The 24663-nt window shown below is 41.7% G+C and overlaps 3 protein-coding genes and 1 long non-coding RNA gene across 9 annotated transcripts in view; 2 read left to right on the top strand and 2 right to left on the bottom strand.

The window, feature by feature from the left end:
* Positions 1–455: 455 nt before the first annotated feature.
* Positions 456–9958, bottom strand: TMEM230 (transmembrane protein 230). Of its 5 annotated transcripts, XM_067012221.1 has the most exons (6): positions 9573–9681; positions 9065–9160; positions 7500–7620; positions 7065–7143; positions 6037–6159; positions 456–3097 (listed from the first exon to the last, which is right to left on the bottom strand). In XM_067012221.1, exons 3-6 carry the CDS (start codon positions 7517–7519, stop codon positions 2957–2959), a joined length of 363 nt encoding a protein of 120 aa, XP_066868322.1. In that variant the 5' UTR covers positions 7520–7620; positions 9065–9160; positions 9573–9681; the 3' UTR covers positions 456–2956. The 5 variants fall into 5 exon arrangements, with proteins under 5 accessions (XP_066868322.1, XP_066868321.1, XP_058893653.1 ...); XM_067012220.1 differs by lacking the exon at positions 9065–9160 and having other exon boundaries at positions 9573–9713; XM_059037670.2 differs by lacking the exon at positions 7065–7143 and having other exon boundaries at positions 9573–9701.
* Positions 9959–10204: 246 nt separating this feature from the next.
* PCNA (proliferating cell nuclear antigen) lies at positions 10205–16063 on the bottom strand. Its single transcript, XM_059037663.2, has 6 exons — positions 15606–16063; positions 14651–14748; positions 14418–14485; positions 13097–13291; positions 11632–11755; positions 10205–11544 (listed from the first exon to the last, which is right to left on the bottom strand). The coding sequence occupies exons 1-6, from the start codon at positions 15824–15826 to the stop codon at positions 11465–11467; spliced, it is 786 nt and encodes a 261-aa protein (XP_058893646.1). The 5' UTR covers positions 15827–16063; the 3' UTR covers positions 10205–11464.
* Positions 16064–16177: 114 nt separating this feature from the next.
* Positions 16178–23348, top strand: LOC136792465 (uncharacterized). Its single transcript, XR_010836281.1, has 3 exons — positions 16178–16265; positions 21800–21892; positions 23267–23348. It is a non-coding gene; the product is annotated as an uncharacterized lncRNA (long non-coding RNA).
* Positions 23349–23599: 251 nt separating this feature from the next.
* Positions 23600–24663, top strand: part of CDS2 (CDP-diacylglycerol synthase 2) — a 58160-nt gene continuing 57096 nt past the window's right edge. Inside the window, exon 1 of one of the 2 annotated variants that reach the window (XM_059037637.2) lies at positions 23600–23966. In XM_059037637.2, the coding sequence (XP_058893620.1) occupies positions 23910–23966 (57 nt within the window). In that variant the 5' untranslated portion in view covers positions 23600–23909. The remainder of the gene's footprint in view (positions 23967–24663) is intronic. The other variant, XM_067011768.1, reaches the window with a different exon arrangement.

The following is a 24663-nucleotide window of genomic DNA, read 5'->3' as shown; positions in this document are numbered from 1 at the left end:
TGAAGCTTATCCAGAAGAAATGGGTCTGAAACTGCCATCATATGTAGAATAGCTGATGCAACTGGGGAGGCTTCAGCTTTGGAAATGACAAATGAGAGACATAATTATTGTTGCAAATAAGAAAATCCTTATATTGGACTTCCCTGGTGGTGCAGTGGTTAAGAATCAATGCAGGGGACACAGGTTTGGGCCTTGGTCCAGGAAGATCCCACATGCTGCAGAGCAACTGAACCCGTATGCCACAACTACTAAGTCTGTGCTCTAGAGCCCACGAACCACAACTGCTGAGCCCCCGTGCCACAGCTACTGAAGCCCATGTGCCTAGAGCCTGTGCTCCACAATGAAGAGAAGCCGCCGCAATGAGAAGCCCATGCACCACAACAGAGAGTAGCCCCTGCTCAACGTAACTAAAGAAAGCCCACGCACAGCAACGAAGACCCAGTGCAGCCAATAAATAAATAAATAGAAAATCTTTATAAAGCTAGGGCACATGGTTTGGCCAACACTTTAGAAGGAGTGGGGAGGCTACTTTTAGATAAAATGTACATTTGACAATTGACCTTGGTTCCCATTAATCCTACCCATCCCTCTACCCTCCATTCCTCTACTTGTCCAGGCCCTAAAGGCATTTGGCTTTCATTCTTGGTAAGGGAAATTCAGGCTTTGCTTAAATGTGAGTCCCAAATATCAACTTATTACCTAAGAATCTTACCCAACTCAGGGTTTTTCCAAGTATTAAAATGAAATAGAGGGATATCCCTGGTGATCCAGGGGGTAAGACTCTGCATTCCCAAGGCAGGGGGCCCGGGTTCAATCCCTGGTCTGGGAACTAAGATCCCACAGCCACATAATGCAGCCAAAAAATAAAAAGGATGTGGCTGATCTCTGTGGATACAGCAAGATACACAAAATAGAGTAAGTGGGAAACAAATTATGGAGCTATACAACGGGAGTCCGAGTTTTCGTTTTTGTTTTTTGAAAAAAAGGAAAGATATGTGCTTAGAACATTTCTAGAAGGGTATACAAGAAACTTAGACAACCTTGGGAATGGACTGTTTACTCCCCGCACCATTCCATTTTGATTTTTTTTCCCCCTTACTAGCAGTATCATTACCCTTATAAAAAGGACCAAATAATTTAGTTTGGCCAAAACCTTCTGGTCTTAGCTTTGCTTTGCAAACAATGCCCAGGATAAAGCATTATATATTTCCTCACATCTTCACTGTCAAGGCCCAAGAACTTTAATTAGACTACTGGACTCCCCAGCCAACCCCCCCATTACCAAATGCACCTAACCTTGAAGGCTGCTTCCAATCACCCTCCCCTTGTCTCTCACTTCCTGAGTCGTAGCCTAGCTTTTCTGCCCATTTGTACTCACTCTGTGGGTGATCTCATCCAGCCCCATGGCCCTTAGATATTGCCCCAACACTGACTCCCAAATTTCTAACTATAGCATAGACTACCTTCCTGAACTCCAAACTGCACGTTGCAATTGCCTACTCAACATCTCCACTTGGATGTCAAATGGACATCTAAATTTAATATATCCAAAGTTGAAGTCATCTTTCCCAATAACCTTGCTCTACCCATGGCCCTCCAAATCTCAGCTAATGGCACTTGCAGGCTTCTAATCATCCAAGTCCATTACTTCAGAGTAAAAGAATGACTGGAAAACAGTCTAATGCACAATGCCAGTAATCTAAAAATGAAGGTAGTCCTAGGTACTGGGATCAAAGATATCATATAATCACTGAAATGTTTTCTAAAATAGGTTTAAAGTTATCTTTTAAGTCTAGGATTTAGATTTTGACATTTTAATTTCTTTTGAATACAAGCCACTTTTTGCAAGCTAGGAAACAGAATCAAACTAAGGCAGTCTTGTCCTCTAGAGATCCAGGCCAGTTCTTACAATCTTCAGCAGAATGACATCATAATACGAGGTGCTAACAACAGGGTTAAAAACTATAAATAACCACTTATCTACATTTTTTCCTTAGGAAACAGCCAAAAGTCTTGTCCTTAAAGGTATGATATACAGAACATCTAGATTTACAAAGGACAGAACGATCCAAATTATATGCTGGCCAACCTATCAGTGAACCAGATCAGAGCTGGCCAAGGACTGGTGAACAGAGAATGTGCTTACAGTTTGCAAATTTGCTCTGAGGTTTAAAAAATTCCTAGTTGCTGTTAATAAGAAAGCAAGGCGCTTCCCTGATAGTGCACTGGTTGAGAGACCGCCTGCCGATGCAGGGGACACGGGTTCGTGCCCCGGTCCGGGAAGATCCCACATGCAGTGGAGCAGCTGGGCCCGTGAGCCATGGCCGCTGAGCCTGTGCGTCCGGAGCCTGTGCTCCACAACGGGAGAGGCCACAACAGTGAGAGGCCTGCGTACCGCAAAAAAAAAAAAAAGCAAGTAAAAAATATTATAGATGCACCAAACTGATATTTGATTTGCCACAGTTTTCCACTAGAACACAAAGTTAGAGTATGGGGATAAGACACTTACATATTTTCAAAATAAATTACTTAGTAATAAGAAATCTGACATACTGCATTCTTCCATTTGCCACAAGAACATATTGACAATGAGTACTATTTAAAAGAATGCTCAACTCTAAAAAGGGTGGTGGCAGCAACACATTCCACTACAGAATACCCTCCCACTTTCCCATACAATTAACATTGCTACTTTTCATGATACATATTCATGTGGAAAAACTTGTCAGGAGCTTTTGCCAGGGCCAGGAGATGAAAAATAGAGACTGTCCTGATGACATGGATAGTTGTAAGCTCAGTTAACATCTTTAGGATGGACCCATAAAATCTGGCCACTGTTTTGTTAAACATCTGCAAATCACAGAACTCCTTAGCCCTTAGCCACGGTATCTGCTCAATGTCTTAAAGCTGGGCTCAGTCCCATCTGTGACTCCTTTCTTCAGGGCTGACATGTGTGCTAGTCATCAAAGTCTGGAATGTCATCGTAGGAGTATCCCCGGTAGCCTTTGGATGCATAGTAGGCGATGCGCAGGTGGTAAAATCCTGGCAGGAACACCAGGATACCAATGATCAGGACGGGAACAGCCCGGTCTGCCCCCTGGTGGCAGAAGGAGGCAAACACATCAGTACCACGCAAGTTATTTTAAAATAAAATAAAGCCATGGGTCCAATCCATAGATCAGTTATCATATACTTTTCAGAGCACTTTCTTTTGGTAATACACTACCAAGGCAAAAGATTTACATCTCTTTGCCTCCTTAACAATTGCAGAAAAACTACAAAGTACTAAAAATTATAAAGAAATTATATATCATAGATACCTACTTCCCATGAAGAAACCAGAGCTCCTTAGAGAAATGGCTGTTTACGAGTTGAGGGAGCAGGGAATGTATCCTGGAATAACTTGCTGCACCAGAAAACACGAAAGCTATCAAAGGCTAACCTGGGTCAGCTTTTTTTTTTTTTTTTTTAAATTAATTTATTTATTTTTTGGCTGTGTTGGGTCTTCATTGCTGCATGCGGGCTTTCTCTAGTTGCAGCGAGTGGGGGCCACTCTTCATCGCGGTGCATGGGCCTCTCACTGTCGCGGCCTCTCTTGTTGCGGAGCACAAGCTCCAGATGCGCAGTCTCAGTAGCTGTGGCGCACGGGCTTAGTTGCTCCGCTGCATGTGGGATCTTCCCAGACCAGGGCTTGAACCCATGTCCCCTGCATTGGCAGGCAGATTCTCAACCACTGCGCCACTAGGGAAGCCCAGGGTCAGCTTTAAAAGACAGGAGTAGGGGACTTCCCTGGTGGCAGAGTGGTTAACACTCCATGCTCCCATTGCAGGGGGACTGGGTTTGACCCCAGGTCAGGGAACTAGATCCCACATGCATGATGCAATGAACTGCCATAACTAAGGAGCCCACTGGCCACAACGAAGACCCAGCACAACCAAATAAATAAAGAAAGAAATATTAAAAAAAACAAAGACAGGAGTAACCTGAAGAGGCTCCTACTGACCACATATGGGACAATTTATATGTTAAAAAGAATACAGACTACAGTTGACTGAAGCACAAATATGTAAAATGATGATAAGCTTACAGTGATACTAACAATTCTTTGGTTCTTTTGAGGTTTTGAGGTTGCTAGGTGTATTTTTATAAAAATTTGATAATTAAAGAGAAATAATCAAACATTTTTCCTATCTTCACTATACACATTGTATTTCAGGGTAATCAAATAATGGTTTTGAGAAAGTTCCAGAAGAATTTTCGCTGATAAACGTGGAAAATGATAGAACTGGATTCATTAGTGAAAAGGGTAATTCATTTTATAATAAATGAGTTAGGCTGAAGACACTTCAACCCAGTAATCAATCTTAATATCAAGTAAAAATTAGGACAACCATTTTGTGCCTCCTAATGTAATGCTATAGCAATGGTTCTCAAAATATGGTCCATGGAACACCAGCATCACCTGGGAACTTGTTAGAAATGCAAATTCTCACGCCTCACCCTAGACCTACAAAACTGGAATCTCTGGGAGCAGGGTCAAGGAACCTGTGTGTTAACAAGTCTGCCAAGTGATTCTGATAGACGTTGAAGTTTGAGAACCCATGTGCAATAACAAATACACAGCACCCCTATGAAATATTCTTTCTAAAACAAAGCTAAAGTAGAACAAAATCTAAGCAAGTCCCTAAATCTAACAGTATGCAAGAAATATGAGGAATAGAAAAACAGGTAAATGGTATCAAGACAACACCCCGAGATTAATGTAAAAACTGTTAGAGATGCACACTTACAGATTTACCAGCAAATGTAAATCTGGTATTTGCTTTAGTATACAGGAAAAAAAGTTGGGGATAGATGAAACAAAACATTCATAATTGTTGATGCCTAGTTGTGGATACATGGTGGGGGTTCATATTATTCCATCTACTTCTGTTTTGTTTGAAATGTCTGCAATAATAGTGAATAAAACCCCAAACTAAAAACCAAAACCATCTATTAGGTGATTTTCTTAATTAACACCTTTATCCTTATTTATAAAGTAGTCTTTTATAAGCCACACAAGGTGAAGTGATATTTGTTGCATGTGGATCTTACCTGCACCCTCAATTTTCACATCATTAATAGAATCTTGACTATACCCCTGGGATTAACAATGCATGCTGCAATGAAAGTTAACTGAAGGCACAGTCCTGAAGTTAGATGTTCAAATTTAGACAGCACCAAGTATGCCTCTGGTGGCCACATTAGGTTTAGGACCTAAGGCAAATTGGATACAGGTCTCAAAAGCCAAACGTAGCCATTTTATTGTAACAGTGTTAATATTCCCAGTTCCAAGGATAAAGCCCACAGTTTTAGCTCTTGGTTTTGTTCCTTCTGCAGACCAATGTGACCATCATCCCCTGGCCTGGTGTGTGTTGAAGAACAGATGTGAACTATGGTCAGTATTACTTTAGAACAATTTAGATGCTGTGTATAAGCATCTGTATACAATCCAAAAGAAATAACCACCAAAAACTACTTTAGGTTTCTAAGGTATCATACTGAAGCTCAATAGGAACTCCAACCAAATCCAATTTATGAAAGACCAGATCCATGAGACAAAAGTCCTGGCTTGGTCACTGGCCCCAGACCTATATAAGCCTCACTGCTTCTCCCCAAACACTAAGTACAGTAGTATAACTGCAAAGTTATAATAACATCATTCTACTCCAGTTATAGCCTTTATCAGTCAGGAATCCTCAATGCTAGGCTGTTTTGCTGTTCCAAACTAAGATGGTGGGAAAACTGCCTAACATCTCAGAGGGAAAATTTGTCTACCTGCCACACCCACCTCATAGGAACTGTGGGAGAAGTCTGTTGAAGGTCAAAGGAAGAAATATGTCTTGTTATCTGAACAAAATCTAAAAAAAGAAACCCTTTTCTCCTTTCTGCTGGAATATGCTGTACTCAATATGAATATAAAACTGAATATAAAAAAGTGAGTCCTGGCTCACATTTTAAACATCTCATGGCAATCCCACAAGCCCCTCAGCTTACCCCTTTGCTGATATAGCCTGCCAGCAGGAGGGAGCCTATGATAATGAGGAAGGCGCCAATCAAAAACAGAACCGTAGCAAGTGCAATGGCCTTATATGGAATCTTAGGAGGGCTTTTCTTAAACTGAAAGAGAAACAAAAAAAGACAAGGAAGAGCATTATGAATACACCAGGGCTCAGACACTTTAAAGCAGAGAGGATAAGAGGAACCAATCTTGGTGTGTCTTGAAGTAAGTCCTACTACCCAATGCAGCTCTGGGAGAGAAAGAAAAAGGACTGGCAGGAGATGAAGCTCTTGTTATTGCTCTAACAATAACTTGAGGGAGGGAGTCCCAGAATGTTATTCTTTCTCGTTTTAGTCTCATTCCACAGACCATTCATTGTACTGTAAAAAAATTATTTTCTTACAAAAACAAAAGACACTTTATGGTCATTCATTGATTAGACATGTTTTTAATAAACATGTCTTGGCACATGGAAGGCTGTACTAATCTACAGAGATTAAGAGTGTACATCATGCTCTGGAAAATAAGAAAGAAAATAAGTGATTTCTGGTATTCAAAGTTAAGCTGGCATATAGTCAAAGGTTTTAAAAAAAACTTTTTCTAAAGCATCAGTTGCTTGCCCCACAAGGCAAATAACCTGCCTTATTAACAAGTTCAATTCAAGGTTAAGATTCAGAGACAAATTCCTAAGGTTTGGCTCATGGTTGTGTCTGACCTAACTGACTGGAAACTTCCCAGACGCACTTAAAAAAACAAACAAACAAACAAACAAAAAAAACCCCAAAACTCTCTCCTTCAAGTGTGGGTCCAAAAAGTACAAAGAATAATTGATTTGTTTATATTTAAAAGGATGGGTTCCTGCCACTTCCTCTTCGGTCCTGGTTCCACCTAAAATATTCTATTCTAAAGGGAAATGGGCTAAAGTGGATGCTATACCATTAACTATTTTATAAATAATGATCAGGGTAGGACACAAACTTAATAAATATTCTCTGTTTTACTTACTGTTTGCCACAAAGAATACCTTTAATAAACTGGATCTCATGACATCAGGAAAGAAGGAAGATTCCCACAATCTGCTGGCTTTAGCAGTTAGTTTCTCCCTTAAAAGATGAACTGGTTTTGACTGAAGGGTAAACAAACTGATGACACAGTCTTTCAAAATTCTACTTAACAAAAGACAATCTGATGATTTCCAAATAAACTAAATAGAATTTGCAACTACTGAACTCTGGCATTACAACTAAAATTTCTTAAACAATATTTATATTGGTTCGAAACTGCTCTGCCAAGGTCCTTCCTTCTGCAGGCTATGGCTGAAAATCTCAGAGCAGAGTTTCTTTCCTGCTGCTCCCTCTAATGTCTAGGGACAGTGAGCAAAACCTCTACCTGGAAGGTTTCCCTGCTAACTCAGCAGAAACAGAGCCAGCCAATCTCATCAGGTCCCTTCTGCATTTACCTGAAGGTCAATGTAGCCATCGTCTGTACTGGATAGCCTTGAGTACTTCACTTTACTACTGGGGATTCCAGTAGCCAGGTTGGTACGAGTCGGCATCATAACACGCTGACACAGCTATAGTCTGAAAACAAAGAAAAGTGTTATTGTCTGCAGGCTACAACAATGTGTTTGTTATACGTATTGGAGTTCTGGGCTGCAATGTCATACTAGCATCTGGCAATTTAGGCTCCATTGCTCTTAGAACCTGATATTCCTTTGACAAGTGAAAGCATTCTCATTATGCATCTACTCTGGTTTGTCCTGGTAGAATAAGAATCAAGACATTTGCCAAGAACCAGACCTCATGTTTATGTTGCCACCAATGTTTCTCTGCCTCCTAATTTTTCCAAAGTCACACGGTGAGTAGGTGAAAGGGTGGTGACTTAAATCCAAGTCCATCTGACATTTCAACCATTCTGCTATAGTACAGTATTGCCTGTCCCCCGTCCCTGCTTCCAGAAAAAGCAAGAGGAGCATATACTCAAGTGATTCTCTTATTTGTCAGGGAGAGACGAGAGAGGGTGGGAAATGGAATACATTCACATCAGCATTTTGCCTATTTCCCTTTGATAGATATCATCCTTTTAATACAAAAGATCTGTAAAACTTCTTCTTGTATATTTGGATAAGCTACTGGCTACCAGTGTTGTACAGTGTCCTCTGATTTGCCTGCCTCTCTGCTCCACCCCAAGTACTGAAAGCAGCGATTTGCACTTTCCAGGTTATTTCTACAGCTACATTAAAAACAAACAAATAAACAAAAAACCCTGAATAAATACCTGGTTTTTGTTCAAAATAGTAAAAGCTGCCTACAGCAATGAAATCACAGTTATTACGTCACCAGTTTAAACACAGTAGATAAGATTAAAAAACAATGACATTTAAATTGAAAAACATTTGTAATTTGTGTACTTTTCCTCCATAAAATCACACAAAGTTATGTGAATGAAACAAGTAAATCTATTTTGATCATGAAGCTATTTGATTTCTAAAAGTGAAACATATCTTTAAAAAAAGAAAAGTATTTCAATAAGGGCAACATAAAAAAACCCATAAAACATAAAGACCGACCTTCCTCTGGTATGACATTTTGCAAATAATAATCATCATTATAATGGCAGTTAACAATTACCTAGTATTAAGTGACGGGTACTGTTTTAAGTGCTTTATATATACTTAATACTGAATATTAATGAGCAGTTTTAAGGGGCCCACAGTCAACCTAAACTAACTAGCATTATAAAGGAATTGGTGCTAAATGCTCATGTCCCTTTTTAGTAATTATATACTGGAGCAGAAATCAAGTATTGAAAAAATAAGAGTATGCTTACTTACATGGTTTTCTAAAAGGGTTAGATCAAATTCCGTCAAATACTATGTTTTTAGGTGTTGCGATCCCGACTACACGATAATCTAAACTTAATTCTATAAAACTACTTAAAGTCCAAACTACCAATAAATGGGGGGTTTGAGAGCATTTAATCACCTCTGATTTGTATTGGTCTAAAAAAAAATAGTTTACATACTCTGACATTAACTTCATACACCGCATCAAAACATAAAAAAGCGCAGAGCGTGAAGGAGGGGAGACGAATGCTTATTGGTAGCAAAGAGTAATAATTCTAAAAGAGGAGAAAGAAAAAACGTAAATCAATGTTTTCCGGGTACCAGCCCAAGTTCCCAACAGGCTTTTTTACCAGCCTCACCGCAACCCCAAAATTTCCTCAGCACTTGAATGTTGCAAGAATTTTGAAAGCATCATCAAAGCACTTAGCACAGTGCCTCGCACTACGCGCCTCTACACACTACTTCCCTGCCCGCCTCCAGATCGAGCCAACAAGAGAAATAAGGACCAACATGATTTTAGAAGGAAAACAAAATCCAGTTTCTGGAAAAAGGCCAGCCGTGCCCCGGGAAGGCGAACGCTCCACACCGGGGACTCCGGGCTTCATTTCGGCAGGGAGCGCAGTCTGGGCCGCGCCGCGAACCTGAGTCGAGCTCTTCCGTCCCCGCCCCGCCGCACGCACGCCTTACCGGAGCCCGGGCCAGGAAGCCCGCGCGGAGAAAGCTAGCTCACGGTTCGCAGCAGGCGAGCCGGACACCTCACGGTACGCCTCACGCCACTGCCTCCCCTCCCCAGACCAGCTGGGAGCCGGAAATGGCGTGTCGGAAGGCAGCGCGCCGGACGTGGCGTCACCGGGAGCGACGCCTCCTCGTTCCACTCTCTGTCGGGTTTCTGGCGTGTTCGGGGTGTTAGGGCTCCGCAGAGGGGGCGCGCCCCGTGGGGTTTTGGGAGGCGCCGTGGGCTGGGCTGGCTGCCGACCACCTCCGCCGCGGCGGGCGAGTGCCTAGGTACCTGGGCCGCCTGGGTCACAGGTCCAGGGCTAGCCGGCTACGTGTTTCTTCCCGGCCCCTAGGGTAGTGTAGGAAGCTCAGTGGCGCCTCCAGAGGCGGAAGCGGAGCCGGCGAAGCTCCCTGAAGGTCGGAGCTGTCAGGTCTCCTTATGCCCAGGAAAGGCCGCCTTTCCGGGCCATGCCGGTCTCTGCCGCCCTATACCCCACCTGCTACTCAAGAGTAGCCCCACATTCTTGCGCTTCAGTTTCCCACTCGTCTTCAGGCCTTACCCCGTAAGAGGTCTGGCCACAAGGGACATTTTGCAACACACGAAACTTTAAAATGTCGAGCTTTATTAAAGTATAATTTACATGTGATAAAGTACAATTGGATTAGTTCTGACAGATGCATATAGTCTTGGAGCCATCATCACAACATAGATAAAACATTTTCATCACTCCAAAAATTTCCATCAGGCCCCTTTGCAGCCAATAGCCTTCCCCAACCCCAGGCACACAGAAGGTAATGAAGTTACCTACTGGATACAGTGAGTTCTACCGTCACTGCAAGTATGACAGAAATCTGTCATTTAATCCACCAAACACAAAATACACTGGAAAAAAGGACTACAATAAAGGAATTCTCAATATGCAGCATGCCAACTTGTGACCTTGTAGCACAATTACTGCTGGGCCTTTTTCACTTTCTTGGTTGAATCCAACATGCATGGAATTTAAGCCACCTTCATCCTTTAAAGGAGTAAGTCCCCACAAAAGGCTACTTACGCTAGAGAAATTATTTTTGCACAAACATATTCCTTGGGACCTATCAGATCTACTAAAACTTCCAAGACTCCTGTACAAGGCTCCCTAGCCTAATGAAAACACTGCCCCGTAACAATGCTAGTCTTATAAATCTGACAGAACTTTGGGTACATTAAGCTTCTGTAAAGTGTTAGTTTCTGCTAGCAAAAATGACAAAATACTATACATTTGTTCTACTCTCCCCTTTTCATTTCTTGAGCTCAAGTCAGAATACCAAAATAAGTTTGGCAAATGAATCCCCCAAAATATTTTGTCACCTGCTGTATTTGGAATACTTTTTATCACTGTATCTAATGTCATATCAACCTGCTCTAGACTGAAAAAATAAGCTCATTTACATAAGCTGCTTGAATTGTGAATTCTTGAGGATAACCATCGTGGTCCAAATGAAGGCACTGTCCTGTGAGGACAACCATCGTGGTCCAAATGAAGGCACTGTCCTGTGATGCTTGAAATTCAAATGACTTTTATTTAAATTGAAAACAATACTTAAAACTGCATTTAGAGTCAAAAACCTTTTGTTTATAAAATTTATAAGGAGTATTCCTAGGTAAGGCAAAGTTATTACTAGGTTAACAAGACCAGATTTGACTTTGGACTTTACTCTGTGAACAAACTGTAGAGAATGGAGAAAAAAAAAGTTATATACAGAAAACAATATCTACATATGTACTCAGGTACAAAGACAAAAGAGACTTAAGTATGTGCTGGCATCTCAGAAGCAGTTCTCAAAGAGCTTAGTTTTATTTCCTTGAATTTTAAGAATGTCTAAGATCCTTCTTCATCCTCGATCTTGGGAGCCAAATAGTACTTTAAATGTCCCATATCAGCAATTTTATACTCTACGACTGAAAGAAAACAGGAATATAATTAATTACTGAGAAGTACCACACACACTACCTACAAAACAAGATTCAACAAGTTTATTATCTTACCAAGGGGTACATCTGCAGACATACTAAGTGTTACTGTAGGAGAGAGTGGAGTGGCTTTTGTAAAGAAGTTCAGGTACCTCAGTGCAAAAGTTAGCTGAACTGGTTCATTCATCTCTATGGTAACCTTAGAGAGAAAACAAAAGATTCATCATACTGAAAAAACATCAAGAAAGCTGCAACCCATTCATTTCTAATATACATTGACAAATGACTTAGTTTCTTCAACAAATAAAATTGTAATAGAGGGAAAATGAAATTGAAGAGAGAACCAATGGACTAAAAGAAATTTAAGGAGCATATCTCAACGAACTGTAATGCACAGACCTTGTTAAAATCTTGATTCAAACAAACTGAAATAACCAAGGAAGCAGGAACACTGAAAAATTCCTTAATATAATTTTCTTAGATGTCATAAAATGTTTACACTACAAATAAATTAAAATATTTATGAGTGAATTTTTTCTTTTTTTAAAAATTTCTAGCTGCGTGTCTTTAGGGATGTTAGTTTCCTGACGAGGAATCGAACCCATGCCCTAGGCCAGTGAAAGTGTAGAGTCCTAACCACCGGACTGCCAGAGAATTCCCTATGGGTTAAGTAACATTTGAGAGAAGAACAAAAATCAAGATTGGCAGGGGAGTGAAATGTAATTTAGGAGAAAAGCATCAACCCCTGGAGTTTTGTGACTAATATATATTTGTTACTAATATATGTATTTTTAAACTCTTTATTTAAAAGTTAATGTAAGGATTACATAAGAGCTCACAACAGCTAGATTTCCCCCCCAACTAGATCCTACTGGGTTGCTCAATTATTTGGTAAAAACATAGTAAGTACCTCCAGAAAGCTAAAGCTAGCCTCCCAAGCCTATCCTTAAGAGTATGTGTGGGTTTGATACACAAACCCACTGTTCTACAGTTTATAAAGGTTGCACTAAATTTGCATTCTCTTCTCACAAATTTAAGTTAGATGGCATCTATAAGATCACTTGCAGATTTCAAAAGTTTCAATTCTCACATATTAGTTACTTGGAAATGCAAATTGTTTTTCTTTAGAGCTTTCTTTAATTTTAGCAATTACCTTGCTAAAGACTGAAAGTTTGTGCCCCCTCACCCCAATTCATGTTAAAACCAAATTCACAATATGGTGGTGTTGGAGGTGGGGCGCCTTTGGGAGGTGCTTAGCATTAGGAAGGCAGAGCCCTCATGAATGGGATTAATGCCCTTATAAAAGAGACCCCAGAGAACTCCCTTGCCCCTTCCACCATGTAAGAAGGATGCTATCTGTGAACCAAGAAGCAGGCCCTCATCAGACACCAAATCTGCCAGCTTCCGAGTCTCCAAAACTGTGAATAATAAACTTTGGTTGTTTGTAAGCCACTCAGTCTATGGTATTTTATTATAGAAGCCTTTGTTATTAGCAGACTAAGACATAACCTAATATTTTGTTTACTTAAAAACTACTTACAGCCTCCTCTTCTTTATCAACATTACTCGTTTGTGACAACTTAATATTTCCATTTCCAAGTTCTCCACTTGCAGAAAATTTCACTCCATCTTTTGCACAGGAAATTACAACAGCATCTCCAATATGACTGAGATCTCGGCATATACGTGCAAATTCACCAGAAGGCATCTTTACTACACAGCTGTACTCTTGTTCCTATAAAACAAAGACATTTAAATGTCATGGAAATGAAAGATTTGGCACCCTCACTTTCTGAAGACTCAGCATCTAAACAAGAACTCAGAATTCAAGATTTTCTGATTACTTTGAAATATCACTCATTATGTAATTTCTTAACACTCTAACTACTCAAAAAATAAATGCAGATATAAAACAAGTATGCTGTAAGAATAACCATACTAAGAAAACAAATTAGAGCTTAAACTTTTAACAGTAAATGCACTATCCCGGGAACAAGAGCCTCCACCTAATCACCCTACAGTAGGGCTAAATCAAGAGGCCATTAGGGTATGGCATACAGTGATGATGGCACAAACAGCTCTGCTTTCCAAAACGAGAATATGTTAGGCATTTTAAACATCCAAACACCTCTTCTCACTTTTGATGTTGATAAACCTAACCATAATGGATTTCTGCTAAAATAGCTTTAAGATCTTCTCTCAATAAAAATCAAGCACTCGGGTTTCCCTGGTGGCACAGTGGTTAAGAATCTGCCTGCCAATGCAGGGGACAAAGGTTCAAGCCCTGGTCTGGGAAGATCCCACGTGCCGTGGAGCAACTAAGCCCGTGCGCCACAACTACTGAGCCTGCACTCTAGAGCCCACGAGCCACAACTACTGAACCCGAGTACCACAACTACTGAAGCTTGCACACCTAGATCCCATGCTCCACAACAAGAGAAGCCGCCTCAATGAGAAGCCTGCGCACCGCAATGAAGAGTAGCGCCCCCTCTCCCCAGCTAGAGAAAAGCCCACACGCAGCAACGAAGACCCAACACAGCCAAAAATAAATTAAAAAAATAAAGATCTACAAAAAAAACAAAAAAATCAAGCACTCTAGGAATAATAACTTTAAAAACGATGCAGAGGTTAATGTAAATATTCACTCAGCAGAAATAAATTCAAACCAATGAGCCACTGTATATAACACCATAATTTAATAAAATGACAACATCAGTCTTAAATACCCCATTCTGGAACATGCAAGAGCAGATATACAGAAAAAGTTCTGTTAGGAAATAGGCTTTAAATTATTATATTAATATATCTTATGTAACTATCATGACTGTACAGTATGCTCAATCAGAAACTTTGATACTCACTGGAATTCCAAGTTGTTCAACATCTAAATCCATTAACTTCATTTCATAGTCTGAAACCTTTTCTTGATCTACGAAAAGAAACCAAATGTTGAAGAAGAAAATGTAAGTTTACAACTACCAGGTATATTTTACAGCCATCACAAACATTATCTTTAATTTCTCTCAGCCTTGGGAAATACTGACACTACATTTTAATTTCTTCTAGCATAAGTCAGTAGAAGGGTGCGACTTACTTGGAGCTTCAAATACTAGTGCCAAGGTGTCCGCGTTATCTTCAGCCCTTAGTGTAATGATGTCTTCATTGCCAGCACATTTCAGTATTTTGGACATGCTACAATACAGAACAAAGGGTTTAAAATCAACAAATTAAAACCAGGAGGTACCACTTTTAACCATTAGACCATATGCCGAATTGGTGAGTTAGAGAAACGTTAAGGGGTATGTGTAAGCCGGTCCAGCCATTTGGAATGCAATCTGGTAGTATTTATTCTTAAACTAAACAGCCCCCCCACCAAGAGCAATTTCACTTCTGGATATAAATAAAACAGCAGTATTTTATGAACTGCAAATCCCTTTGGTCAGTGAAGTAAATTATTGGGCCAACGATCTTTAGAAACGATTTAATAAACCTGTTAAAACACACTGCATGCAGTACGGGTAAATATTTCTCACAAGCTTTAAGATTTAAACATGTGTATGTACTAGACAGGTAGTGGTCAAAAGTTGAAAGCGCTGCCCTGGAGAAAACTTTCTTCAAACCGGGATCTTGGGGTGCTCACCGCAACTCTATAGTAAAAGAAATACTCTTGTCCCTCATTAGGGCGAAAGAACTAGGACACATTATAAAGCAGTTAAAGTCAACCAGGATCAAGGTTTCTCATCGAGACCGCCTGCACTTAATGACGAAAGAGCTCTGCAACAGTCTTTTCCTGGCACCGCAAAGAAGTCCGTCATTTTCCCGCCACCACCCGCTTTGTGACTTTGGCGCGGAAACAGCCGGTTCGCGCTGCAGCCAGCGCGGGCTTTCCGAAACGCGCGTTCTGCTGGGTCCCGCCCCACTGGTGCCGCAGGCCAATGAGAAGGCGCAGATGGCCCACTCCAGCCAATGAGGGCCCGGCTCGGAGGCGCTCCCGCCAAGAGCCAGAGTGGGTGGATCAGGGTCCAGCTATCTGCTGCTTAGGGGCTCACCTGGTGAGGTTCACGCCCATGGCCAAGTTGCGGTCGCAGCGATACGTGTCGAAGCCCTCGGAGCGCAGGGTGAGCTGCACCAAAGAGACATGGGACGAGTCCATGCTCTGAAGGTTCACGCCGCTCGAGCTGATGTCCCAGCAGGCCTCGTTGATGAGGTCCTTAAGTGCCTCAAGCACCTTCTTCAAGATGGAGCCCTGGACCAGGCGTGCCTCGAACATGGTGGCGGAGTCGCAACGACACGGCTGCTGGCGGAAGGAAGGAGGAAGGGGTAGCCGGCTTAGGCTTCAGAAGATGAGAGCGAGCGGGGAACAAACTCAAGAAAGCTTGAGACGGAGGAAGCCCACAGCCAGCCTGCCGCGCCCGCAGCAGTTTAATACTGCCGCGTCTGCGAGCGCGCGCTACGACCCCGCGCCCCTCGCGGAGACGTCACCACGCTGCCCCGCCTGCTTCCTGGGCGGAGAGACTGCAGAGCCAATCGTGTCCCTGCTCCGCACGAAGCCCGCCCCACCCCTAACATCTATTGGAGGGTGAGGACATGGGGCGGGGCATGAGCGCCTGCGCCTTCTGAGGGCCGGCTGATAGGCGACCGGCGGGAATCCCCTCCTTTTTTGTCACGTTCCGGAACCGGATGTTAGAAAAGTCCGGGCGAGTGTGAAGGTCAGGCCTAGAGTCGGGGGTGGGGTTGGGGGTCGTTGTGGGGGTCGTTGAACGGCGTCTTCGTGGTGCTTCATCTCCCTGTTTAGGGGTAGGGAATTTCCGGCCTCGAAAGTGAAACGCAAATCGAGCCTGCAAGGAGGAAGAGCCATCTTGTAGCCTAAAGAGTGCTGCTTTAAGAGGTGTACAGTTATGATAAAAAAAAACTTGTCTTGACCACCAGCTCTTAAACCTCCTCCGCCATATACACACCAAACTCGTATCATTTACCGTATGCAACTTTCTAAGCTTTTAAATTTTCTCTACAAGTATACTTTTTTTAAAAAAATAAATGAATTTATACCGTAGACAGTTCTGCAAAGTTACTTAATAAAGCATGTGTAGTTTTATGGCAGGTACATGTTTTCTATATCAGCACCTCTTAAAAAGATGGCATAATATCCTACGTATGTAACCAACTTACAAAGTGCTTGTAATTTGGGCAACTCCTTGAAGTATTGCTGGATCGAAGAGCATACACATTAAAATTTTGATAAATGTTACTAAATTGACTTCTAAAAGATTGCAATTTACATTTCAGTCAAGACTACGAGCATGCTCATTTTGCCCAATTTTTCTTTCTATAGATTTTAGCAATCTCGTTTTTAAATCTGCTCGTGTGGAAATTTCAGTTTGTGAATTAAAAGATTGGTGCAAGTTGGATATCGTTCATATAGTTCTTGACCACTGTCTTATTCTTATTGATTAAAAGGAGCACTTCATATATTAATAATCTTCTTATTATAAATATTCCCTCTTTGTTTCTTTTTTGCTTTGTTTACAGCATTTCTCTTTAGTTGCTTCTAATAATTTACCTTGGTCTGTAGAATTCTTTAGTTTTTCTACCGTGTATCTTGGTGTGGATTTAGTTTTATTTTTCCTGTTCAGGGGATTTTGTATTCCGCAATCAGAAGCTTCATGTATTTCATCAAGTCTGGAATATTGTCAACCATTATGGCTTCAAAAATTGCCTTTCTCTATTCTCTCCCTCTAGCATTTTTATTAGGTGTATCTATTTCACTGAATTTAAGGTACCTTCAGTTGTAACATGCACCATTATTTTATGTAGCACAAGAAAATAAAATATCAAACTATCATGATTTATCATTTAGAATGTCTATTTTGTAATTATCAAAAGAACTTTCAGACTTTTAAAAACATTTGCATCATATATCACTCATGTGCATAATATGTACCCACTATACATATATATATATATATATATATATATTGGTTAAAGCACTTGTAATATATCTTCACAGTTTCTCATTCAATTACTGATACTGCTGTTTTTCCATATACATACTCTCGTCAAGGGTGTGGATGATGCAGCATTCTTAAGAGTGCTCCTCTATTGTCTCTGGAATTTCTTCCAAGTCTCTGCCACCCATTCGCAAATTTTGATATTAGCACTAACTTCCTTTATGTATAATCAACTATCCTTTTTCATACATCTTTATAATCAAAACACAATGGTTTCATCTATTTGTAGTTATTTTCCTTTTCAGGTCCTTTTATTTTTTATTTATTTATTTTAAAAAATATTTATTTATTTATTCATTTATTTATTGCTGCGTTGGGTCTTCATTGCCGTGCACGGGCTTTCTCTAGTTGTGGTGAGCTGGGCTACTTTTCATTGCAGTGTTCAGGCTTCTCATTGCAGTGGCTTCTCTTGTTGCAGAGCATGGGCTCTAGGCATGTGGGCTTCAGTAGTCATGATGCACAGGCTCAGTAGTTGTGGCACATGGGCTTAGTTGTTCTGTTGCATGTGGGATCTTCCCAGACCAGGGCTCGAACCCATGTCCCCTGCATTGGCAGGCAGATTCTTAACCACTGCACCACCAGGGAAGTCCCTCCAGGTCCTTTTAGTGTCTCAGTTCCTTTGCAAAATGTGGAATGTATTCATTCCTCCAGTGAGAAACATTTGCTTCACTAATAACGAATGTATACTCTACTACTCTGTTTCTGTGCTTTCTGCTTACATAATAACATTTTGGTTTAATGTCAAATCGAAGTGTTGATTTGAAGGTATTTTAAATGGCAATTAAACTCCACCCATGACTTAAGAATGGCTATGACCTGTGGTCAGGAAAGGCCTTCTGCGGAGGTAGCAGTTTACCAGAGAAACTAGCTGTTTGGAGAGTGGGAGAAAGTATCCTAGGCTAAAGAATAACATGTTTAAAAAGGACAGCATGTTTAGAAAGTGTTCAGGTAGTAGTTTGTTTTAAAATTCAAAGCTTTTTTTTTTTTTTTTTTTTTTGTGGTATGCGGGCCTCACTGTTGTGGCCTCTCCCGTTGCGGAGCACAGGCTCCTGACGCGCAAGCTCAGCGGCCATGGGTCACGGGCCCAGCCGCTCTGCGGCATGTGGGATCTTCCCAGACCGGGGCACGAACCCGTGTCCCCTGCATCGGCAGGCGGATTCTCAACCACTGCCCCACCAGGGAAGCCCTCAAAGCTTTTTTTAAATAAGTATTTTTCCCCAGTTTTATTGAGATGTAATTGACATACAGTAGGACTCAAAGATTGATGTGTCCGGAACACACTGAACAATGGGGAGAGTGGTGCAAGGTGAGGTTGCAAAGAGAGGCAGGGCTGAGATCTTATAGCCCTTTACAAGCCGTCTCTAAGTGAAAAGGAAAGTTATCAAAAGGTCTTTAGCTTGAGACAATTTGGTTTTTTTAAAAAAATTATTTATTTATTTATGGCTGTGTTGGGTCTTTGTTGCTGCTCATGAACTTTCTCTAGTTGCGGAGAGTGGAAGCTACTCTTCATCACGGTGGCTTCTCTTGTTGTGGAGCACAGGCTCTAGGCTCACAGGCTTCAGTAGTTGTGGCATGCAGGCTCAGTAGTTGTGGCACGCAGGCTTAGTTACTCCGCGGCGTGGGAATCTTCCCGGGTCAGGGATCGAGCCCGTGTCCCCTGCATTGGCAGGTGGATTCTTAACCACTGCGCCACCAGGGAAGTCCCCAATTTCTGTTTTAAGAGGATTACTTTAACAACTAGTAAAGGTGCTATTTCAATCAGAGAGAAAGAATGAATTAAATTATGACCAAACAATTTGTTAAACTTCTAGAAAAAACTAAAGCTATAGACTCTCCCTAATAACTGTTTACTGAAATAATTTCCAGATAGATTAAATAATTAAAATTCAAATAAATGTAAACCCAATAAGAACTGGAAGAATATTTTGGTAAATATTTAAGAGATCTTGCTGTGGGCTTCTAAACATAAACGGAAAAAACCCATAAAACGTAAGGAATGACTACATAAATTTTAAAACTTCAGTGTGTCTAAAAACTTGTGTTGGTTAATATACTTTGTTTCTACAACAAAGAACCCAATTCAAACTGAATAAAAAGGCACTTTATGTATCCAAACAAAATCCAGAGGTCCCTGGCTTCTAGTGCCTAAGGTCCAGTCTTAGTAAATGTATGAAAAATGGTTAGCATATTAATAAGCAAAGAAACATAAATTAAGGGGAGATAAAATTTTAATCCAGCAAATTAAAAAAAATTGTGTTAACAGCCATTTCTTAGGAAGGATATAAGGAAGTGGGCTTTAATGACTTGAAGATGAGAGTATAAATTGGTATAATTTTTCCAGTGGGAATTTGGAAATGTGTATGAAAATCCTTGGAATTTTTTACTTAGTCTTTGACACAGAAATTCAATCTATAGGATTTTTTTTTCCCAAAGAAGTAATCAGAGTTACTTACCAAGATGAGGCATGTTTAAGAATGTTTCTTATAGAATTATTAACAATTCCCCTGAGATTGGAAATAATCTTGAGGTCTAACAATATGGGCTTTGCTAGGTAAATTATGGTAAATCTGTAAGATGGAATACTATAAAGCCTTTCAAGTACCATTCTCAAAGGGCATTTGATGTTAAAAAGTTGGGTTATGAAACAGTATAAACAATAGTATCCCAACTTTCTAAAATTATTATATCTGAGTGTAAGTGCACAGAAAATAGAATAAAGCAATAATATGGATATTAACAGTAATTATCTATGGCTGATGCTACCACAAATGATCTTAATATTTTTTGTTATGCTTTCTGCATTTCCCACAATTTCTTCATCAAACATGTATTGTTGGTCAGAAAATGTTAATGCATGCTGGGAGAGAAAACTGCTGTGAACTATTTAATATAATTTCTGGCAAATTTCTTTACAAGGTGATATCACATATTAAACTGAGTCTCATTCCTGGCTGCACATTAGACTCATCTGGGGAGCTTAACAAAGGAAAGAAACAAGACTATTTCCTCTAGGTTCCATCTCTGGAGATTCTTATTTAGTTGGTCTAGGATGGGCCCTCCATTGGCATTTTTAGAAGCTCCCCAGGTAATTCTAATAAATAATTAGGACTGAAAAGTACTGTTTCAGCATGTGTGATCAATTGATGAATATTATGCTTAAAGCCACCTGCACCTCCATATAGACTATTGGTTTGAAAAAGTAAGACCTATGCTTTGTCAGAGAGAAGACTGAAATTATAGTTTAGATGGACTGTCTAATAATCTAATAGGTCTACAAGTTTGTGGGAATGCAGGATTTGTATTTTTGAAACTTTAAGATGTTAGACAGTTCTGCCTAGCCCATTCTCAATTCCATTTTTCATGTCATCTCATTAAACTGAATACGAAGTTTTAGCTTTCTGAGAACACTTGTCAAGATAAGATCTAGAAAGAAAATATGAAGGACAAGAAAAAGAGCAGATCAAGTCTGTTTTTGTTTATGGACTTTTAAAAAATGTATTGTTTAAATAATTCATTTATTGACAGTTCTTCCCCTCTAAGAGAGGACAAACACTATTCAGGGAACTGAAGAATTTTCTTGTCACTTGTACCAATGCAGTTTTCAAATTATCAAGAAGGTGGGAGGTGTTTTTATTACAGAATGATAATAATTATAGCAATACCTGCCCACTTATGCTGAGCTTGCAGTCAGCCTGCACACTCTGGGGGACTAAAAATCTCATGCTAGTTACCTATAATAATCTAAAAATAATGGTAGGAGTGCAATACAAGGAGTACAATGAAAAGAATCACCATATACAAGATATGTCACAAGCCTGGAAGAAATGACCCTAGAGGAAAGAGCTATTATGAAGTATTCTATTATTATGAGGTATTTCTATTGAAGGGAAAAATCAGCGGTAGAGGAGGAGGTGTAACGTAATGTAAAAGAACAAAATTCTTCTTTGGGCTGGAGGTGAGGGGAATTTTTTACTTTTAATTTCTTCCTACAGTTGAGGGAGAGGCTCTAAAGCTTGCCTAAAGATCTGTTAACATGACTTCCAGAGGTCTGAATATCTGATCCCTGTTTACCACAGTACTGACTTCAGAATTGTACCTGGTCTGAGCTCCATTAGTTTGGGAGGGCTGAGTATAACAGATAAGAAGTTTGTTCGGGCCAAACTGTAGGGAGTTATCTACCCTAGTAATTATACTGTGCGTTCTGAAACTCTGATCTACCTGCACTGCTTCTCCAGTTAGGCTGTGTTTTAAAGCAAACAGCTGAGGTTCCAGGAGGACTGACGTGATGCTTACTCGGATGTGACCTTTCACAATTATGTTCCGTAAAGGTGAGAATCTGGTTACTAACACTTCCACCTGTCTTAAAGGATGACCTTGTGACTGTCTTTGTGTTGACATCCTTCTAGATCTTTTAGATAATAAACCTTGCTTAATTTACCCAAGAAGTGTCTGGTCTTTAGTTCAAGAGGTGATCACTGACATTAGTCAAAATGGTGGTCACACAGTCTCCAACAGATTAAAAGAGTTTTAAAATTACCATCATCATGTTATTTACTTTTTAAAAATAATTTATTTTTTACTTTTTTAAAAAAATATTTATTTTGGCTGTGCCAGGTCTTAGTTGCGGCACGCGGGATCTTCATTGCGGCATACAGGCTCATAGTTGCGGCGTGCGGACTTCTTAGTTGCGGCATGTATGCGGGATCTAGTTCCCCACCAGGGATCGAACCCAGGTCCCCTGCATTGGGAGCTGGAGTCTTACTCACTGGACCACCAGGGAAGTCCCATGTTATTTACTTTTATAAATAAGATTAAAACAAAAGACAAAATAAAACAAAAGAGCACAGCTTTCTCTAAATAAATTATGGCCTGAAGGGAGTGGTCTGTTTCTCTAAAAAAACCAAGTATTTGTACGTTAATAGGGAACAAAGCATACCCTGAGTTAAGTGTTCCTCTATACCTATTTTACTGTCACTTTGAAGCAGTGTTATAGGCACTTGGGAATGTACTTTTATAGAAATCAAGAAAATATAACACCCTTTTCAGAATTCTCACTACTTTCCCCAAACCTCACAGTTCAGGTCAAAATTGCTAACACAAAATTGCAACTCCTATGTGTGCAAATATCTCTCCTTGTTAAATTACAATATGCTTAAGGGAAGAGGCCCCATTTTATACTTGTTTTACATCACTTAAAGGCAGCCAACAGGAACTGCTGAAGGCAATGCTGAGCAACACAGATATTAACAATGAATTTAGGAAGGCCAGGAGTATGTAAAAGAGGGCGTTGGTAACAGATCTGTGTTCGTATTCTTAGTGGGCACTTTCTAGCCATGAGACCTTGGTTAGATCATTTTCTTTCAGGAGAAACTTTAAATCTATTAAATAGGTACTTGGGATGTGTCAAGTACATAGGAGATCGGGCTGCGAACAAAGCAGGCAGCATTCCTGTCCAAAAAATATCCTTCAATAGTCCAGAAGAGAGAAAAGAAAGCTGAATAACCGTGGAAGACCCTAGCTGCAAAATGAAAATCGTATCCACTTCCAAGCGTTGTACAGATTAAATTAGATACATTAAAGAGATTACATAGTTCAGTGCCCAGCACATAATTAAGCTCACTAATTTTGTTTGCGTTGCAAAACAACGCAGACTTAAGTTTGGCTTTCACTTCCTTATCACGTAATCTCCTCCTTTTACACAGGTGGGTTCCCCAGGCCTTTCCGCTCAGGGCCTACCAAGCGTCTACCTATCAGTGAGAGAGAAGAGCCCTGGCTACTGAAGACAAGAAGCCGAAGGTAGCAAGCACTAGGCCGGCAGGAGCCTCGGGGCTGCAGCCCATGGCTCCTAGCAACCTGTTATCTCTAAAACCCCGGGGTCCAGTTCCGGAGCTTCCATTGACTAGTCTCCCTCAGAAACGCACGCCTTTTCCAGCCCTCTCCTGCTGCTATCCAATGCACGCCTCTCCACTCCTCTCCGCTTGCCCCGCCCCCGCCCCCGCCCCGCCTCCCTGACAGGTTCGCGCCATTGGTGTATCTCCGGGGCTGTGATGGCAGCGGTGCGCGTGCGCGCTCGTTCGGGGCCCTCCCGTGAAAAGGAATTGGTGGACCTGGGCTGGAGGAGGCTGGTCGCGCTCTGCCCGGGTGAAAGGGCGGTGGCTGCAGCGGGCGGGGCCGAGTTCCAGGGGTGGCGGCTGGGCTGCGGTGGGGCCGGGAGCCGCTGCGAAGCTGCGCGCTGCTTAGGCGACGCGGGGCTGGCCGAGCAGAGTCTGCGGGCGCCCGCGCTGAGCTGCCGGCCTCGGCGGCTGCGCCACTCGGCCGCAGCGACGAAGCGCTGGTGTTTCCAGCATGACGGAGCTAAGGCAGAGGATGGCCCGCGAGCCGGACGCACCGCCCGAGGACAAGGTACCGGCAGCATCGGGTGGGCGCGGCCGAGGCAGCGGAGTCTCCCGGAGGTCCGTGCGGGGGCGCGCGCAGAGGGGTCGTCTTGCCATCTGACTCTTCTACGCGGCCGTCGGCGGCCCCGGGCCTGGTCGGCGGGAAGGGTCCTCGGATGCTGGGCCCCGCTGATCTCGCGGCAGGGTTCAGCAGGTCGGGGTCCCGGGGACATGGCTCTGGGGTTCAGTTGGGGGTGGCATCTCTGGGGCGCAGGAAGGAGACCGCGGGGGTTGCGCACGTCCGCAGCCCTCGCAGGGCTGGTTGCGGGGTCCTACGCCAATCCACCTCCCCGAGGCCTTCTTGGGTGTGAAGACGTCGAGACCCCGGAAAGACACCTCTGAGCGTGACTTAGCCTCTTCTTTAAAATGTTATTTGGGAACTGGAGGTGTAACAAGACAAGGCCATGTGATTTGTCTGTTAGGAGATTTAAACCCCTTCTTGAAAGTTAAATCTGTTGGCTTTAAGCAGAGAAGTCTCTTAATTCATGTAGCCAGCAGGTGTTGGAAGGTATATTCCCCAAAGATGGGCTTGTTTCCTGCTTCAGATGTGGGCGTTGATGGGGTAGAGGAGGAGGGTACAACAGAGGCCATCTTGGCAGGGACGTAGCTGGTTGGGGTTGAGAGATGAGGGGTGTAGACTTAATTGGTTGAAGTGAAAGGTTTGT

Source organism: Kogia breviceps, chromosome 14, assembly GCF_026419965.1.
Source record: "Kogia breviceps isolate mKogBre1 chromosome 14, mKogBre1 haplotype 1, whole genome shotgun sequence".
Classification (NCBI taxonomy): Eukaryota; Metazoa; Chordata; class Mammalia; order Artiodactyla; family Physeteridae; genus Kogia; species Kogia breviceps.
This window is presented reverse-complemented; position numbering and strand designations above follow the sequence as displayed.